The sequence below is a fragment of the Musca domestica genome, unplaced genomic scaffold (genome assembly GCF_030504385.1).
Source record: "Musca domestica strain aabys unplaced genomic scaffold, Musca_domestica.polishedcontigs.V.1.1 27, whole genome shotgun sequence".
Lineage (NCBI taxonomy): Eukaryota > Metazoa > Arthropoda > Insecta > Diptera > Muscidae > Musca > Musca domestica.
Genome location: NW_026712286.1, coordinates 8866249 through 8886040, shown reverse-complemented (window position 1 = coordinate 8886040; position 19792 = coordinate 8866249). Strand labels below are relative to the sequence as shown.

The window sequence follows — 19792 nt, the reverse complement described above, 5'->3', positions numbered from 1 at the left end:
TTAGATGAAATGTCAAAATTCATGCTTGAGGCAAAAATAAAAATTTTCGCCTTGACAGAAAAATTTTGTGGCGAATATGTTTGTTGTCAAGTTTTTGACAATTGAATTGGAAAATGTATGTATAACACTGCCGCTGCATGGTAGAAGAATATTTAATTTTTTTTTTTTCAAAAATAAGCATATTTTTATAAGTTTTCTGAAGTCCATCATTTAATCTGTTTTAGCCATAATTCGGTGTTTTCAATTCCTTTGGAGTGTATATGTCTGCAGGGTAAAGTAAGAAGCGGTAGGACATTTTCTTTGAACATTGAGAGAAATTTGAATTGTTTAACTATTAAGTTTAAGTAATTTTGTCATTTTTTATATATTTCCCGGCAATAGTTCTTATGTTAACAAAACAAACAAAATGCGTAATGTCGACTGTCAACCTAAGGAACTCTAACTTATTCGTTATCAAACGGTATTTTTGTTTTGATTCTACATCTTTATACAGATTTCTTTCTATGCCGCCTTTCGCTTTAGAGTTGCCATATCGCAAAGGTGCATATTGAACGGGAGCACAAAGCAAATTTGTGTAGTTACGGCGTCAAAATGACTACCTAAAGCCGGCCTCGAGTTGAAGGAACTTACTCCCCCGGTTCATTTAATGAATGTGGCCAGCGGTTCGATTTCCTCATGTCTCATTCGTAAACAACAGAGGTCCCTCGGGGATTTTGCTTTCTCGTTCTTTTTTATCGGGCATTTATTTTTGATTTCTTATTTGTTCCGTTGGGGACGTCTTTCATTTTGGTTTCCCACGCGCTCATTCGATTTGCTCTTCACAACATTGCCGTGGCATCTGTCCTTCAAGCTGATATTCCGGTAGACAACGAAATTTAATTATTTCGTTTATTTTGTTTTGTTATTAGGGCTTTTGTTGCCGGTGTAGTATATATTATATTTTAAAAATGGCCCTAAATATTCGTGACTGGCTACCGGTTTTATTTTGTGGCCTTTCCATACCCATTTCCCTATTCATGTGGCTGGGCAATTCCTTTCTCTCCAAACTGTGGACAAATGAATTTGAAGGTATCCGTAAAGGTATTTAAAGTTATACACCATTAAACGTTATGTATGTTCATTTCTCGTTTCCCTTGTAGAATCTCCTGTAATACCGCCTACAAGGTGGTTATTTTCAATATTGGCACCGTTCATGCTAATGGTTGTGGCACTAAAGAGAAAGTCTGTCAACAAGTCTGGGGCAGCTTTGGGTATTATTGTGGCCATTATATTATCCATATCGAATCATGCATTCTTTGCAAGTTTGGCGGCATTTTTCTTCACCTCATCGAGGGCCACGAAATTCCGTTCACATATGAAGCGGAAAATTGAAAAGGATTTTAAGGAAGGTAGGTGGAAAACGTTGTAGTGATTTGGAAATCTAATAATGTTTTGATTTTGAATGTGATTTTCAGGAGAGGGCCAACGTAACTGGGTTCAAGTTTTGTGCAATTCCGGCATGGCCACCCAATTGGCAATTTTGTATTTAATTGATGTGGGCAGTAGTGAGCGAACAATTGATTTTGTGCGTGATTATCGGGCAAGCTGGCTGGGCATTGCTGTAATGGGTAGGATGAATGATGATTTTTTGAAATAAATTAAATTTTATAAATTTCTTTTTCCAGCTGTTTTTGCCAGTTGCAATGGTGATACCTGGGCAAGTGAACTTGGCAGTGTCTTGTCCAAAAGTGATCCCTATCTGATAACCACATTTAAGAAGGTGCCGCGTGGAACAAATGGTGGCGTATCCTTTATTGGCCTAATTGTTAGCTTCTTAGCTGGTGTGGTTGTGGGCTTAGCCTATCTCATAACCGTTCATTTTACTGCCCCCGCTCACATGCATTTGGTGGCTCCACCACAGTGGCCTCTCATTTTATGGGGTGGCATTGCTGGCTTGTTTGGTTCACTCATCGATTCTTTGCTCGGTGCCACACTGCAATATTCAGGCATCGACGAAGATGGTAAAATTGTCGACAGTCCCGACGAGCGAGGCCATGTTAGGCACATAAGTGGTCTACGAATTATCGACAATCACAGCGTTAATTTAATATCGAGCATTGTTACGGGTGTTTGTATACCCGTGATTGCTATGAAATTTTGGCCAGAACGTTAAGAAACGAAGTGATTGGAATTAATGAAATGATGGTTATTGTCTCGAACGTTTTTAAACTCCTACAAAATACTGCTATTGTAATTGTGACTGAATGTAAACATGGTGGACTTAATAGTTGTACAAAAATATTTTTTGTATTTGGTTTTTGTTTTATAGTTTGCGAATTTATGTTTTTAAGTGTTTCGATGTGTCTGCTGATGAACAAGAATAAAAAAACTCTTTTTTTTTTAAGAAAATGTGATTTGGTTCTTCCTGGCTAGCAAAAAAGTCCACTTCCTATGTGTATTTAGCTTTGATAGATAGCAAAAAGGATCTACAGAATGTAAAGGGTGAGATGACAAAACGCAACAAAGTCAAACGCCAAAATTTTTAATTTTATTGAATGAAAGCAAAAATGTCGGAAATAGCATCAAATTTTAAGTTTCGATTTGCTCGAATTGGTCACCTTTGGCACGAATTATGGCCTTCAAGCGGCCAATGAAACCGTCACACGCTGGCCGAATGTTGCTCTGCGGTATTTTGGCCCATTCCCAACAGCAGTCTGAAGTTGGTTGGAGTTTTTCATCTCACTCTGTAAGTATTGGAAATTGTGACCCATTGTGGGTGAAGTACCAGAAGGGTTTCACAGGTATATATCATCTTCAAAACAGGTTTTGCGCTAGCAAAAATATTTGGATGTGTGAAATTTGAAGAGAGTTGGATGCTTATTTCGCTTTCTATACGGGGGAGGTACCAGAAGGAATGGTCCGATCTTTACCTTCTTAAGAACAGATCTTGTGTTGATAGAAATATTGAGATGTACCAAGTCTGAATGGAATCGGATGTAAATTTCGTGTTTTATGAGCTTAATGGATATTGCAAATGACCTTTTGTGGGGAAGGTATCAGAGGGAGTGGACCGATATATTCCACCTTTACACCAGACCTTGGGTTAATAAAAGTATTGCGATGTGTGTTATTTGAAGACAATCGGATTCTTACATCACATTTTGACCCTTTGTGGAGGAGGTACCAGAAGGAATGGTCCGATCTCTACCATCTTTAAAACATATGTTGTGTTGCTAGAAATATTGAGATGTGCCAATTCTGAATGGAATCGGATGTTAATTTTGTGTTTTATGAGCATGACGAAAAATCAAAATTTTGACCCTTTGTGGGGGAGGTACTTGATGGAGTGGACCGATATTGTCCATTTTCGCACTTGAACAAATATTAGGATTTGCAAAGTTGGAGCAAAATCGCACTATAGCTTCTGTGCAGATTTTTTTTTTTTTTTGAAAAATTTGACCTTTTGTGGGGGAGGTACTTGGTGAAGTGGACCGATATTATCCATTTTCGCACCTGACCTAGAACTTTTGCAAATATTAGGATTTGCAAAGTTGGAGCAAAATCGGATTATGGTTTCTCTTTCTGTGCAGAATTTTTTTTTTGAAAAATTCGACCTTTTGTGGGGGAGGTACCAGAAAGTGTGAACCGATATATTCCATCTTCACACCAGACCTTGGGTTAATCAAAATATTGTGCTGTGTGTAATTTAAAGGCAATCGGACTCTTATATTACATTTTATAAAAGTTTTAATTATTCAAAATCTGTATGTAATTTAAAGGCAATCGAACTCTTATATCTCTGTTTATAAAAGTTATGATTATTCAAAAATTTTGGCCCTTTGTGGGGGAGGTACTTGATGGAGTGGGCCGATATTGTCCATTTACGCACCTAACCTAGAACTGAAGGAAAAATTGGGATTCGCAAAGCTGGAGCAAAATCGGATTATCGTTTCTCTTTCTGTGCAGAAAATATTTGTTTTGAAAAATTCGACATTTTGTGGGGAAGGTACCATAAGGAGTGAACCGATACATTCCATCTTCACACCAGACCTTGGGTTAATAAAAATATTGTGCTGTGTGTAATTTAAAGGCAATTGGACTCTTCGATCACATTTTATAAAAGTTATAATTATTCAAAATTTTGATCCTTTGTGGGGGAGGTACTTGATGGAGTGGACCGATATTGTCTATTTTCGCACCTGACCTAGAACTGTTGCAAATATTAGGATTTGCAAAGTTGGAGTAAAATCGGATTATAGTTTCTCTTTCTGTGCAGAAATTAAATTTTTCGAAAAAATCGACCTTTTGTGGGGGAGGTACCAGAAAGAGTGGACTGAAATTGTCCATTTCCGCACCTGACCTAGAACTGACGCAAATATTAGGATTTGCAAAGTTGGAGCAAAATTGGATTACCGTTTCTCTTTCTGTGTAGAAAATACATTTTTTGAAAAATTCGACCTTTTGTGGGAGAGGTACCAGAAGGAGTAGACCAATATTGCCCATCTCCGAACTTGAACGATGTACCAAGCTTGGATTAAATCGGATACTATCTTGCGCACCAGCCAGATAGACGGACGGGCGGACATCGCTAGATCGACTCCAAATGTTCTGAAATGGGTTTGGTCCAAAGAGACCTAGGATCTAAAACCGAAGCACGTTTTGGCCATATCAAATGATATATACCCTCTCTAGCCATATGGCTGAGGTTATAATTACATTCTCCAAATAATTTTAATTAAAAAAAAAACATTTATTTATTGGATAATTTTCTTTAATTTTGAATATTTAACTTGAGTTTGAAATTCTGATTGAACTGGATTAATGTATAAATGTTTTGAATCGTAATTAGGTTTAGTATACGTGGGCATATTTGTTTTACTCGTGATTACACATAAAAAAATAATATTAAAGAGAGAAAATATGGGGGAGGATAAATATTAAAAATAACTTGACATTGTAAATCCTTTTTGAAATCCATTCGTAAAACGATTTAAAAGCAGCTTTTTCAAAAAAAATGTGTGGATATAGGAAAGCGGGGAAGGGGATTGGGGGGCAATAATATCCTAATAAATTGAGTACAAATTGATTTTTTGCTTTTAAATTTATGAAAGGAATAGTTAAGAATATTATACCTATTTATACTTTAGAAGGTTCTTTATATGCTGAGACTCTTAAACCAATAATAGAGAGGGAGGGCTAGATTGAAAGGGAATAGGAATCCTTAGAATTCCCATGATTCCAAACCGTAGTTTCCCCCGTTTACTGCATTTGCTGCTGCTGCTGTTGCAACGAGAATACCACTCCCAGTGGTAGCTAATCCATATCATCGTCATCATCATCGGATATGGTGTACTTCTTTTGCGATCTTTTACGTCTGGTTTGTTTTTTGCTCGTCGAAGCACTGACCGGTGCTGCCGACGCTGCCGATGATGGTGTTGGCGTTGAGGGTGTACTGGTAACCGATTTGTTGAGTTTCAGTTTCATTTTAACAGCCGCCGCCGATGTGGTGGCAATTTCCTCATCATCTGAATTATCCTGCGTTTCCTCTTCCTCATTTTCGGAATTATCCGAACCAGCACCACCGCCACCTCCACCACTTTCCCCAGCTGAGGCCGAGGCCTGGGCAGCAGCAGCCGCTGAAATACGCTGCCTGGCATTCACGAATACCTTTTCCAATTCTATGGAGTCCAAGTAGATCAACGAATTCTCCTCATTATAGATTTGGGCATTTTGACACAATTGCGAAAAATCTTTTTGCAAATCATCCAAATCCGCATATTTGCAGTCCTCAATGCGTTGCAAGATTTTCTTAATATCCACCGGCCGTTTGATTATATCATAGTAGTCGGGCAATCGCTGCCGGGAGGGTAATTTCATAAACGGTTCGGACAAGATGCGGCCATCATCGTGGGTGTACTTAATGACAGCCGACATAATTTTGTTCATTTGCTTCTTCATCTTCTTGTCAATGTTCTGGCGGCGCCGACGTTTAATGGTTTGACCAACAACCGAGTCGTCATCCGAATCATCTTTGCGATTTTTGCGTTTACGCCGCTTGCGTTTGGCCTCCTCCTCTTCGTCCTCCTCATCGAATTCCACACCATCATCTATGGCTCGTAGCAGCTCCTTTTCGGTCAAGCTATCGGTGTAGTCCACCTCCTTGCGTTGGCGAGAGCCACGACCTGTAAGACAAACAAAACGCATTAAATATAACCATATATCCTCATCCCCTCCCCTCAAAACCTACCCAAAATGGTATCCTCATCATAGGTATGCCAACGTTCCACCTCATCATCATCTTTTGTCAACCAATCGGGCAATTCCGATTCATCGATCAAGCGCTCACGGCCTGGATGCAAACGTTCATCTTCCTGCTTCCGTTCCACATCCATTTTCTTGAACAGCTCTATTTCTTCTTCCGAACGACCAATCATCATATTGATCATCTCATCATCGGGCACCTCGTTTTCTTCCTCCTCATCGGCATCGTCCGCATGGAGGATGGTTTGCAGGAACTGCTGACGTTCACTTCCCGTTGATTTCTGATCAAACATACCGGCCTGAATGACCTTCTCGTCCATATTCAATTTGTAACGGGCCGCCGCCAAAATACGTTCCTCCACCGAATTCACAGTCATAAGACGCAGCACCCGCACCTCATTACGCTGACCGATACGATGGGCACGATCCTGGGCCTGCAGATCTTGATGAGGATTCCAATCGGAATCGAATATCACCACAGTATCGGCGGTCTGCAAATTCAAACCCAAACCACCGGCACGAGTGGAGAGCAGAAAGACGAAATAATCCGAATCCTTGGCATTGAATTTACGCAACAGCTCTCCACGATCTTCGGCCTTGGTGGTACCATCCAACCGAAGATAGCCAAATTGCCGCCAGCTGAGATAATCCTCGATAATGGTCATGCACTGGGTCATTTGACAGAAGAGCAAGACACGATGTCCTGTGGCCTTTAACTTGGGCAGAATACGATCCAATAACTCAAATTTACCCGAAACACGATATAAATCCGGACCGGAAACCATGCCATGGACTCCAGTGTGATCACAGAATTTCTCCTCAATGTGTTGGAACATGAAGGGATGGTTGCAAAGCTTACGCAGCTGGACAATGGTGTTCATAAGGGCCTTGGCACCACCCTTACCCTGTTTACCCTTCTCCGAGCCATCCGTCAACAAGACACCCTTACTTTGCATATGTTTATAGAGCACCCTCTGTAGGCCAGACATGTCACACTTGATAATGTATTCCACCTTGTCGGGCAATTGATGTTCGACCTCCTTCTTGAGACGTCTCAGCAGGAAAGGACGCAGCACTTTGTGCAAACGGCGAATAATCAAAATAGTTTCTTCCTCATTCAGCTCCACCTTTTCGCCCGTCGTGGCAAATGGAGCATTGAACCATTGCTCAAAGGTGGAACAAGACTTGAAAATCGAAGGTAGCAAGAAATTCAAAAGAGCCCACAACTCGGGCAATTTATTCTGCAGTGGTGTACCGGTCAACAACAAACGGTAGGGGGCTATGTAGTGGGTATTCAACACCTGGGTCAGTTTGCAGTGGTGATTTTTCATGCGATGACCCTCATCAATGATCATGTACTTCCATTGGATCTTGGCCAGGACGGCCTTATCTTTGATGACGTACTCATAGGTGGTGAGCAGGACATTAAACTTGGTGGCCCTCATTTGATTTTGCAAGAGGCGACGACCATGCGGTGATCCCTTGTAGCTTACCACACCCACCGAGGGAGCCCATTTCTCGAATTCCAACACCCAATTGGGCAAGGTGGACAGGGGTACAATAATCAAATATGGACCCATTACCTTTTTACGGTCCATGAGATATGTGACCAACGAAATGGTCTGAATGGTCTTGCCCAGACCCATTTCATCGGCCAGAATACCATTCAAGTTGTTGTTGTACAACGAAACCAACCATTCCAAACCCTTGATTTGATACTCCTTCAATTTGCCATTGACCAAGATGCTGGCCTGTTCGGTGACCTTTTCATGGATGGTATGGGCAATACTGTAGTAGGTTTGCTCCTCCGTACGATATTCGTCATCTTCTACCTTGACCTTTTGTATCAAAGCCTTGACCTCTTCTTCGCTGCGATTATCATCTTCAGTTTCTGGACCGGTCTTCTTCGAACCATCAGCATTGGTTTGCTCCTTGGCATTGGCTTCTTCCTTGGATTTCTCTTCTTCCTTGACTTCCTCGTCATCTTCGGCCCAGTCCCAACCGGGATTTTGTTCCAACCATCTGGCCAAATTCTTTAGCAAAGGTCCTTCTTCTCCGGTCAGCTTCTTGCCCGTGGCAGTTTCCACCACGGTAACATGGAGATCCGCCGCAATACAGGTATCATCAATGGACATGTATTCACCGCTCATCAACAGCTCTTTCTTGTACTGCAGTAGGCGTTTATGTTCCTCCTCCTTTTTGCGCATTTGATCGTCTTTGTGCTGCTTCACCATCTGGGTCAGATTGCAGATATACTCATCGGTCTGGGAGAGTAGGAAGGCCAAACGTTTGTCTTTCTTTTGATCGATAAGTTTACGATAACCCTCCTCATCCTCGGCCATAAGGCGACGCATACGTTCCTTTTCGATACGTTCCTGTTCCTTCTTTTGTTCCCTTTCAGCGTTGGCATGATAATTCATGATGGCCTTGTTTATTCTGGCCAGTTGAGCCTTGTTGTTGCGATGATACTCCTTAAAATCTTTGCCATGTTGGAGAACTGCGGCCAAGAATTCTTGGTGCTTCTGTCGCCGCTTACGTTCAGCCTCGAGTTTTTGTTGTTTCTCCAATTTTTCGGTGGCACGGGCTTCGCGTAGACCTTGGCGTTTGGTGCGCTTATATGCCTTGATATTAACGGCCGTTTCGAGGGTGGTGTCACGTCTGGTGCACTGGACAATTTCGGTGCGCAGTTGTCGTTGGAAATTTAGTACCCGCAAGGCCCTCAACTCAATGGCAGCCTGAAGCCGCAAATCTTCGGGCATTGTGGCGGGCAGGCGTTGCAGTTCCTGCATCCGAAGGGCAATACGAGAAGCAATGCGATTCTCCCTTTCCTGTAGCAGGACAATGGGATCTAAGCCCTGTGGCTTGGCTACCGTGGTAATGCGATTAGGTTTGGGCATTGGTTGTTGCGGTGGTGGAGCACCATGTTTGGGTACACCCTGAGGCGGCATACCCACAACACCGGGTCCTGGGGGTCGTATGCCCTGGGCAGCCATTGTTGCGGGCATGGGTGATGATATGGGCGGTTGGCCACCACCACCCATTAAGGGAGGACCACCAACTGGAGGTTTACCACCATTGGGCATTTGATGCATATCTTGGACATTTGGCGGTTGTGGCTGTGCCCCGCCCATACCAGGTGGCATTTGCTGCTGCTGCTGTTGTTGGACATGAGGTGGCGGTTGCATTTTGCCCGCATTTGGTGGCGGTTGGCCATATGGTGAGGCCGGTGGTGTAGAGCATTGGGGTGGTGTACCTGCCTGACCGGGTTGCTGTTGTTGTGGTGGTACGGGAGGCAAAGGGGCCGGACCCGGTACCCCTGGATGTCCTGGTATTGTATTTGGAGGTTGCTGTTGCTGCTGCTGTTGTTGTTGTTGCTGCTGCTGCTGTTGTTGTTGCTGCTGTTGGGCAGCAGCTACAGCGGCTGCCTGCTGCTGGGCCGCCTGCTGGAATGCCTGTTGCATTTGCAATGATATCGGTTTGTTGCGCGCCAACAGACGATAGGCCGTAATTTGTGTTCGCAACATATTTATCTGATTGCTAGTCAAATGTTGGTGTTTGGATGTGGCTCTAATGGCCAAGAGTTGATTGTAGCGTGGATCTTCTTGTAGGCCTTTTTCTTCCATCGTGTCGATGGCTCGCTGTAGAGCATGAAGATTTTCTTGTCCCGCACGTTCGGGAGGTGGACCCTGACCCGGAGGGCCGGTTGGGGGACCCTATGAGGGGAAGAAAAGAAAGAGAAAAAAGGAAATTAGATATGAAGCAATGGAGGAAAATGAGACGAGAGAAAGACAAGGAAAATTGTCGAAAGAAGGGCAGCAAAGTTATTGTCGTGGGTGAGCATTGTGGTTATTCAAAAGGTTGATCCTTTGTGGCTTAGGTACTACAAGGCCTTCACAGATGTATCCCATCTTCACACCAGATTTTGTGTTGGCGGAAATGTTGAAATGAGCCAAGTTTGGGAGGAATTGGATGGTGGACGAAAGAAAACAGCAACATCAGCAGAAATAGTTCGAAAAGTAAAGAAGCGAATTGATCAAAACCCGCGTCGCAGTGGCCGAAAATTGGCTCATGAGCTGAACATATCGCAATATTCCATTCGGCAAATATTGAAAAATTAGCTCGGGGTAAAGCAATTGAAATTCCAAAAAGTGCAAGGACTTACACCGCAACAGAAAGAAAATAGACTCGAAACAGCTAAAAACTTGCTTCGCTTGGCCGAAAAGTGGTGAACTGTCGAATTTGGTTTTCTCCGATCTTCGATGAGAAAACATTCGTTGTCCAGCATTTTGTAAACAAACAAAATGATCGGATTTTTTCTTGCCAAAGGGGGCAGCTGAAAATGGGCACCTTCTTCAGTTGCCCATCAGAACTCAAGCGCCTGCCATGGTGATGGTGTGGGCCGTCATAACAGCCGATGGTCGCTCTCCGCTCGTATTAACCGACCGTGGCATCAGAATAAATGCCGAATATTATGGCGAAAATATTTTGGAGGGTGTATTAGAGCCTTGGGCACTCAAACATTTTGGCCGCTTACCTTGGACATTACATCAGGACTCAGCACCATCGCACTCAGCACGCGCCACCCAAGAATGGTTACAAAATGAGGTTCCTCGCTTTATTTCCAGGGCACAATGGCCACCAAAATCTCCGGATACCAATACCAGACTATTGTGTCTGGAGTATTTTGCAGGGAAAGCAAGGTTGGTACTAAAAAATAACAAAGTGTCGATCCACTCAAGCAAGCGCTTCGCCGGGAATGGGAAAATACCGCAAAGCAATATTTGGGCAGCGTGTGTCGGTTTCATTGGCCGTTTGAAGGGCACAATTCGTGCCAAAGTTGAGGAATTCGAAAAGATCTAAGCTAATTCTAAAATTTGATGCTATTTTTTGCTTTCAATCAATAAAATTAAATAAAAATGTTGAGCAGAGGATATAAAACATTTTAAAGAGGAATTGAACTTTTCCAAACAGTTTCCAAACAGTTGTTTCTTAAAATCCAAAGATTCCTAATTTTCGAAACTTGCCATCGGCACTCGAGAAACACACATAAATGTAACGTTTTGAGATAAGAGCCAAAAAATCGTAGTCATGGTGCGTCATACGCATCCATTTGGGGTTTGGGTTTGACAATTTCGAAATTAAATGTTGATAAATTGAAATTTTAGCTACGACCCTGGTTACAAAAACAAGTACATTGCTTAATTCTTGCTCTCCATGAAAATCATAGAGAGAGAAATTCAACACAACAAATACCGGAGATTCGAGTTAAGACTAAAAAACAATGAATTTCGGTTGGAAAAAAACTTGTTATGAATTTGAAGTGAAAAAAGCTTGAGTTTTTGAATTAAAATCTTGTCAGTGTTTGTAAAACATTGCTGGCATCAAGACAGCAGAGAAGAAGGCAAAAACGAGCAAGATAAGGGAAACAATTGCATTTTTTTGTTAATTATTTTAAAGTTTACAAAAAAAACAAAAAAGAAACATGGCAAGTCAAGCCGTCATAAACGAATTGTATGACTTCATTTATCCACTGGCCTTAAAGGCTGGTGAAATCTTAATGGAAGGCTATAACAAAGCCTCTAAACGTGTCGATATTAAAAGTGATTTCTATGATGTGGTCACAGACTATGATAATCGCATTGAGGATTTCCTGTGGAGTGAAATTCTGAAAAAGTATCCCCAACACAAATTCATTGGCGAGGAGGATACAGCCAAGAATGATAATGTCTGCAAAGAGTTGACAAATGATCCAACATGGATTATTGATCCCATTGATGGTACCTCGAATTTTATCAAACAAATTCCGCACACCTGTGTTTCAATTGGTTTGGCCATTAACAAGGAGATTGTTTTGGGTATTGTTAATACACCGGCTCAGGGTAAAATCTACACTGCCAAATTACATCAGGGGGCATTTTGTAATGGCCAGGCCATACATGTTAGTGACTGTGAAAGGGTAAGGAAGACATATAGCATTTTCAGATTAAATGAAACCTTTTGCAAATCAAACGAAACTTTTTGCAGCGGGAATGAAACCTTTTGCAGTGGAATTGAAACCGTTTGCAGTGGAAATGAAACCTTTTGCAGTGGAAATGAAACCTTTTGCAGCGGGAATGAAACCGTTTGCAGCGGAAATGAAACCTTTTGCAACCGAAATGAAACTTTTTGCAAATCAAATTAAACTTTTAGATTTTTAGAAGGAAAAATAACAAAACATTTTTATTTTTAGTATGTTTAATATTAAATCAACTAATTATAACTAATATATAGTTAAAGAGGAATTTTTATTGATTATTAATAACTATGTTTTTATAATTTTTTTTCTTAAAGCTTCCATAAAACACATGTGTGGATGCAGAAAGATTGAAAAAAGTTTTTCAAGGTATTTTTTTCAAAGGACCCGAATTAGGTACCTTTTTATAATCTCCTCCATTTAAAAGAGGATATATTAAATTTGTCATTCGGTTTGTAACACCTCTAAATATTCGTCGTAGACCCCATAAAGTATGTACAATCATGATCATAGTTGATTTAATGATTTCCACTTATCTGTCTATGGAAATCACGACTGCTCTATCTCCATAATCAATAAAGCTGCGAAGCGGGAATCCTTTATTAGGTAAGATTAATAGTATACTATAACTATAAAAAATTGTGGTAAAGCTTAATTTCACATTTCAGTCCTGCCCATACCTATAAAGGCCAAAATTTGTTTAAATTTCTCTTTTTAGCGTTAAGCATTTGGAATTTAATAATATGGAAGCATTTTATATCAAATCAATAAAGAACCATTTGTTATTACTATAATTGAAATTTTAAGAAATAATATAAATAAATGTAGATATTTATAATCAATAAAAAATCCTCTTTGTCAATTTATTAGTTATAATTAATTGATTTGATTTAAAAACTACTAAAAATAAAAATGTTTTGTTATTTTTCCTTCTATAAATTTAAAAGTTTCATTTGATTTGCAAAAAGTTTCATTTCGGTTGGAAATGGTTTCATTTCGGTTGCAAAAGGTTTCATTTCCGCTGCAAAAGGTTTCATTTCCACTGCAAAAGGTTTCATTTCCACTGCAAAGGGTTTCAATTCCACTGCAAAAGGTTTCATTCCCGCTGCAAAAAGCTTCATTTGAATTGCAAAAGGTTTCATTTAATCTGAAAATGCTATATTTAAATTATTTGTTCGGTATTATTAATTACTCTTTTGAAAAAAAATTTAGGTGAATGATGCCAATGTTGGCTATGAAGTTTCCTTGTTACATGCTGCCGATATAAGAGATAAACACATCAAGCGCATATATTATATAGCTGCCCAATCAAGAAGGTAAGCGGCACAACGTAATTGTCTTTACACGTTTGGTTTAGAACGAAGCCAAGCAGCAGCAAATCTATATAAGCTAGCCATAAAATTCCCATTATGTAGGCCGGCGGGCCAGCTGCTTTATTGTTTGTTAATTTAAGATAGCACTCGGCAATTTATTAAAATTTATAAACAACACTTATGATAAGATGTCTAAACAAATGCAAATTTATTTCTTCTTATTTCAGATTACTTTCATATTCCTGTGTGGTTGACTCTTTGTGTATGGTTGCTGCAGGTCATTTAGATGCCTATCACGTGGAGGATATGTATCCATGGGATTGTGCTGCCGGCTATTTGTTAATCAAAGAGGCGGGAGGAGTTGTAACCCATCCATATGGGGGAAAATTTGATATAATGAAGCCCGATTTGATATGTGCCGGTAGGGAAAAGTTACGTTCTGAAATTGAGGGCCTAATACGAAAGGCAGACGCCAAAAAATCCGTGGGAGGTGGAAAGGAAAATTAAAATATTTTCTATTCAAAAGTTAATTTTCAAAAAAATGTATTTCAAAAAAATGTATATTCATGATTAAATAGCTTGTTACTTATTTTTATTATGTTTGCATTAATTAGAGATAAATGTTATGCAGGAGAGGAACTGATCTCCACAGCAAAGAAAAATGCTTGATTTCTAAAGTCATTCTAAGAGGGTAAACAACAATGCATTTTGTTTTTTGTAAATATTTGTTTTACATTTTTGAATTGGAAATCAATTAATTGAACATCGAAAGCTTTTTTAAATAAAAGAAAAACAAAAATACAAAACAAAATCTCTCTATTATATCTCAAAACTTAAACGAAAACAGAGAGAGAGTGAGTGGCGGTGAGTATTTGAATGCAGGGTTGCCAAAGTAAAAAATAGTATGCTTTGGTTATGTCCCCGTTATACCTACTTGCAAAATGAAACAAATATCAGAGTTTCGAGTTAAGACTGAAAAACATTGAATTTCGGTTGGAGCAAAAATAAAAAAACTTGTTTGGAATTTGAAGTGAAAATAGCTTGAGTTTTTGAATGAAAATCTTGTCAGTGTTTGCAAAACATTGCTGACAGCCAAGAAGAAGGCAAGATAAAGGAAACAATTTCATTTTTTGTTAATTATTTAAAATTTTACAAAAAAAGACATGTCCAGTCAAACAGTCATAAACGAATTGTATGACTTCATTTATCCACTGGCCTTAAAGGTAGGTGAAATCTTAATGGAAAGCTATAACAAAGCCTCCAAACGTGTCGATATCACAAGTGGTCACGGACTATGATAATCGCATTGAACATTTCTTATAGAGTGAAAGGTTCCCTTTCTCGAATTTTTACAAAGTTTCTCGCATAGATTTTTTTTTTTTTTTTGTATTTTTTCGGTAAAGATTTTCGTATAGAAAATTTTTGCGATTTTTCGGCAAAGATTTTCATAAGGAAATTTTTTGCGTGTTTCGACAAAGGTTTTCGTATAGAAAATTTTTGCGATTTTTCGGCAAAGATTTTCGTATAGAAAATTTTTGCGATTTTTCGGCAAAGATTTTCGTATAGAAAATTTTTGCGATTTTTCGGCAAAGATTTTCGTATAGAAAATTTTTGCGATTTTTCGGCAAAGATTTTCGTATAGAAAATTTTTGCGATTTTTCGGCAAAGATTTTCGTATAGAAAATTTTTGCGATTTTTCGGCAAAGATTTTCGTATAGAAAATTTTTGCGATTTTTCGGCAAAGATTTTCGTATAGAAAATTTTTGCGATTTTTCGGCAAAGATTTTCGTATACAAATTTTTTGCGATTTTTCGGCAAAGATTTTCGTATACAAAATTTTTGCGATTTTTCGGCAGAGATTTTCGTATACAAAATTTTTGCGATTTTTCAGCAAAGATTTTCGTATAGAAAATTTTTGCGATTTTTCGGCAAAGATTTTCGTATAGAAAATTGTTGCGGTTTTTTTTTTCACAAAGATCTTCGTATAGAAAATTTGTGCGATTTTTCGTCAAAGATTTTCGTATAAAAAATTTGTGCGATTTTTCGGCAAAGATTTTCGTATAGAAAATTTTTGCGATTTTTCGGCAAAGATTTTCGTATAGAAAATTTTTGCGATTTTTCGGCAAAGATTTTCGTATAGAACATTTTAGCAATTTTTCTCCAAAGATTTTTGATGGAAATTTTTTTCAATTTTTTGACACAGATTTTTGTATGGAAATTTTTTGCGATTTTTCGCATAGATTTTCGTATAGAAAATTCTTTTGTATAGAAAAAGATTTTTTATGAACATTTTTTGCAATTTTTCTGCGAAGATTTCTTTTCGCAAAGACTAACTCCAACCACATATGTGTGTGACTTTTTTTGTTCCCATACACGTTTTAAACTTCCATAGCAATGGCAACTCTATTTATTATCGCTGTTTCACACATATGTATTCCATTACTATTTCTCTCTCACCCCATTGTTTTGCTCTTTATTTTACGCTAGTTTATTAAAATTACTCAAGCGAACAAGACGTAACAGAAAACACTTTGTTCCAACCAAAATTCTAAATAAAAAAGAGAAATAGAAAAACAAACATTCCACACACAATGACTCCTCCTCCCATTACAGACGAGCAATTGAAAAGATACTACGATGTTGCCTTGAAACTGGTCATGAAATGTGGACATCTAATGCGAGAAGGTTTCAACAAAACCGAATCCAACTTTGAGGTCAAATCGGCCTTCTACGATTTGGTTACTGTGTACGACAAACAAATCGAAGATATTCTGATCAAAGGATTTCAAGATGAATTTCCCGAGTCAAAAGTAATTGGTGAAGAGGAGTCGGCGGCCAATAAACGTATGTCGGAGTTAACAGATGATCCAACATGGATAATCGATCCCATTGATGGTACAACGAATTTCATTAACAAAATTCCACATTGTTGTATTTCGGTGGGCTTGGCCGTAAAAAAAGAGTTGGTGGTTGGAATTGTGTATAATCCGATTTTAAATGAAATGTTTTCGGCCTGGAAGGGTCATGGAGCCTATTTGAATGGTGAACGCATTCACGTTAGCAAAGTCACTTCGGTAAGTTTTTTTGTTAATAAACTAATTTTCAATGCTTATCATTTGATAACATCATATGTTTTATGATAGTACTCCCAACTAATCTTTAAGATTAGGTTTTTGTTTTTTTGGGACAAGGTATCTATAAAGCAATGGGCAATTGTCATGTCCTATTTGTTTTTCTGTAGAGAAAAAGGCAAATATAGTAAATTAATGGGCTATTTGGATATTCACACTTCATCATCATCTTTATCTTTATATCGAAATTCTTTAGAAGCTTTAGAAAAAGCCCAGAGCTAAAGAACCTAGATTTTCATAAATCAAATAATTGTTAATTTAGTTGCATTCAAGTAATTGCTGAACTTGAAATATATTTCATTCTGTCCCGTGTGTTGTTTTGGTAATGGCTCTAATTTTATTTTCAGATAAATAATGCTGTTGTAGCCCTTGAAGTGTCTCTGATTCATGCTGCACGAGTCAGAGATAAAAATGTTAAACGTCTCGCCAAACTGGCTTCAAATGCTACAGGGTAATTAAATATCCTTTTTTTGATAATATAACTTTAATCTAAATAAACCCAATCTTTTTATAGAACCCGTGGCATTGGTTGTGCTGCTTTGACCTTGTGCTATGTAGCCTGTGGACGTTTTCAGACATTCCATGTGGAAGATTTACAACCATGGGACATTGCAGGTGGAGCCGTTATTTTAACTGAAGCTGGAGGTGTAATAAAACACACTAAAGGCGGTATTTTCGACATTATGAAACCTGACTTGATATGTGCCTGTACGGAGGAACTATTGAAAGATGTTCAGCAGCTGATTGAAGAAGCCGATCAGATAACTGAATATGAATTCAAATAAACTGTAGCTCTGTCGATAATATTGTAAATAAATAAAGAAATCAAATATACATTGTTGCTTACATTAGGTGGCATTCCATGTTGAAAACCCATTGGCGGCATATTGGGACCTTGAGGAGGCATTTGCATACCCATATGAGGGCCTATAAATTAAAAAAAAAATTAAAGATTTCTCTGTGACTTTAAAACAATATTCAAGCTTACCCATTGGTTGATGATGAGGTGGCATATGATGCCCCTGTGGACCAGGTGGTCCCTGTCCCGGAGGACCATTGAGATGTGGTGGTGCACCTTGTCCACCTGGCTGTTGTTGGGGCACTCCATGTGGTGGCACGCCGTGGGGTCCATGATTCATGGGTGGGCCTTGTGGTGGACCACCTTGACCTCCGGGAGGTCCATGTTGGCCTGGAGGTGGTGGACCATGTTGGGTAACAACACCATGTTGTTGTGTTGACATTGGACCATGTTGGGGAGCTCCATGTGGTGGTCCGTGTGGAGGACCATGTTGCATGGGGTGGCCGTATGGTGCACCTGGGTGACCCGGTGGTGGTGGGCCATGTTGTCCCGGTCCTGGAGGTGGACCCTGCATATGTGGTGGGCCATGTGGCGGTCCTTGCGGTGGACCATGAGGTGGTCCCTGAGGAGGTCCATTGGGTCCTTGTGGAGGACCAGGTGGCCCACCGGGACCCTGTTGACCAGGGTGTGGATACGGACTGTGTGGCGAAGGTGAGGGAGCCGGACTTTGTGAGGGTGGTCCCATTGGACTTGGTGCCTGTGGTGGTGGCATTGGACTATTCGCCGGGGATGGCGAAGTCATTTTGTAATGCAATTTTTTACTTTCTTAGCCCACAAATATTGCAAATTACACTATTCTCTGGCAAACCGAACGAAAGAAAAAAGAATAATTGATGTAATTGTGTTGTTGTTGTCGTCGTCCACACACACACATACACACAAATTCAATACACCGCCACAAAGGCTTCGTCGTCGGTTTTTATTTACTCGATTTTCTGCTGTTTTTTCATATATTTCCAATGGTAACACAACTTTTTTCATACACTCTAGTTTCACAAATTCTTTTTATTTATTTTTAAACGTTTTATAATAATTTTTTCCTCTTAAAAATGCAAAAAATATGCACGACACAAACACGACAAAACGACGCGATTCCAAAGTTAAGAGCCGTTGTGGAAAATTAGTACGGCGTTAAAAACTGTTGTTACCAGCGTAGATATTGCACTTACGTTAACCCTTTGTAGGCGACATAGCAGGTTATCTGGTGTTAGTGATTGGGTTAATCGCAAGACAGTTGTAAACAAGGCATAAACAAAGTAGTTTTATTTAGAAGGAAATATTTTTGTATTGCATTCTGTTCTTTCAAAGCATGCAAGAATTTTGGTTTTGCTGAAAAACATAAAAGTAATGAGCTATTCAACAAAATTTAGTCCAGTGAAGAGACCCAAAATTTGCTCTGTTTTAGAACCTGCAAGAATTTACTAGTTTTGCAGGGAAAGGGAAAAACTGTTATCATAGCAAAAACTTCACATTTTTACAGGTTTTAAGAAAACTGTAAAAATTAACGCTCATTAAGTTCGAAACTTTGATTACATACGCATACATCTGCTTAAAGGATATAAAGTAAAACACTATTTATTTGTCATTTATTTTTATGCGTGAAATGTCGCAAAATTGTAAAATTCTTATCGAATAAATGATCACAAATGCTGATACAACTACCCATGGCAAAATTACCGAAGGTAGAACTACACTACCCCCTAAATACAATTTTTTTCTTTTGGTGCCCTATTCTGTCAAAACATATACATAATTTTGAATAAAAAGTAAAATAATTAGAAACTATTTCAAACGCAAATTTTCGATGTTAATGGGCAATAAATTGTACAATTTTGGCCAAAACAGAATTGTCCTACTATCTCAAATTTAATTTTGGGGAATAAACCTAACATACCATTCATGTTTAGTGGTTTCCCCCCAATATAAGTATTTTGCTAAAAAATGTAAAATAAACATAACCAATTGTTGCATATTTAAAAGTCTATTCGACACTATAAGACTCAGGCACAGAGTTGAATTTTTCCTCGTTTCTTGAAGTTGATAAACCTTTCGAATTGGGTCATGCATCTACCTGTATTTTGCTATCATGAAACAGTGCAATTTATAGTTTAAAATATAAAAATTATACTTTTCGTTTATACATTTTTCGTTAACATTATATGTAAATAAAGTCATATTTACGTTAGAGTTTTTTCTGGGTTGTCCTTCATTATATAGATTTATTTGATATATGGAA

The 19792-nt window shown here is 39.0% G+C and overlaps 4 protein-coding genes across 5 annotated transcripts; 3 read left to right on the top strand and 1 right to left on the bottom strand.

The window, feature by feature from the left end:
• The first annotated feature begins 819 nt into the window (after positions 1–819).
• Positions 820–2388, top strand: LOC101893011 (transmembrane protein 19). Of its 2 annotated transcripts, none has more exons than XM_005180641.4 (4): positions 820–1068; positions 1140–1388; positions 1455–1607; positions 1665–2388. In XM_005180641.4, exons 1-4 carry the CDS (start codon positions 948–950, stop codon positions 2150–2152), a joined length of 1011 nt encoding a protein of 336 aa, XP_005180698.1. In that variant the 5' UTR covers positions 820–947; the 3' UTR covers positions 2153–2388. The 2 variants fall into 2 exon arrangements, with proteins under 2 accessions (XP_005180698.1, XP_011291311.1); XM_011293009.3 differs by having other exon boundaries at positions 822–1080.
• A 2340-nt stretch (positions 2389–4728) lies between these two features.
• Positions 4729–18667, bottom strand: LOC101888641 (ATP-dependent helicase brm). Its single transcript, XM_059124200.1, has 5 exons — positions 18433–18667; positions 17686–18355; positions 17545–17624; positions 6227–9953; positions 4729–6161 (listed from the first exon to the last, which is right to left on the bottom strand). Exons 2-5 carry the CDS (start codon positions 18296–18298, stop codon positions 5293–5295), a joined length of 5289 nt encoding a protein of 1762 aa, XP_058980183.1. The 5' UTR covers positions 18299–18355; positions 18433–18667; the 3' UTR covers positions 4729–5292.
• Positions 11600–14293, top strand: LOC101888297 (inositol monophosphatase 1). The gene is made up of 3 exons (XM_005180613.4): positions 11600–12196; positions 13466–13569; positions 13794–14293. Exons 1-3 carry the CDS (start codon positions 11723–11725, stop codon positions 14071–14073), a joined length of 858 nt encoding a protein of 285 aa, XP_005180670.1. The 5' UTR covers positions 11600–11722; the 3' UTR covers positions 14074–14293.
• On the top strand, positions 16053–17531 carry LOC101888472 (uncharacterized). Its single transcript, XM_005180614.4, has 3 exons — positions 16053–16640; positions 17045–17148; positions 17212–17531. Exons 1-3 carry the CDS (start codon positions 16158–16160, stop codon positions 17480–17482), a joined length of 858 nt encoding a protein of 285 aa, XP_005180671.1. The 5' UTR covers positions 16053–16157; the 3' UTR covers positions 17483–17531.
• Positions 18668–19792: the final 1125 nt, after the last annotated feature.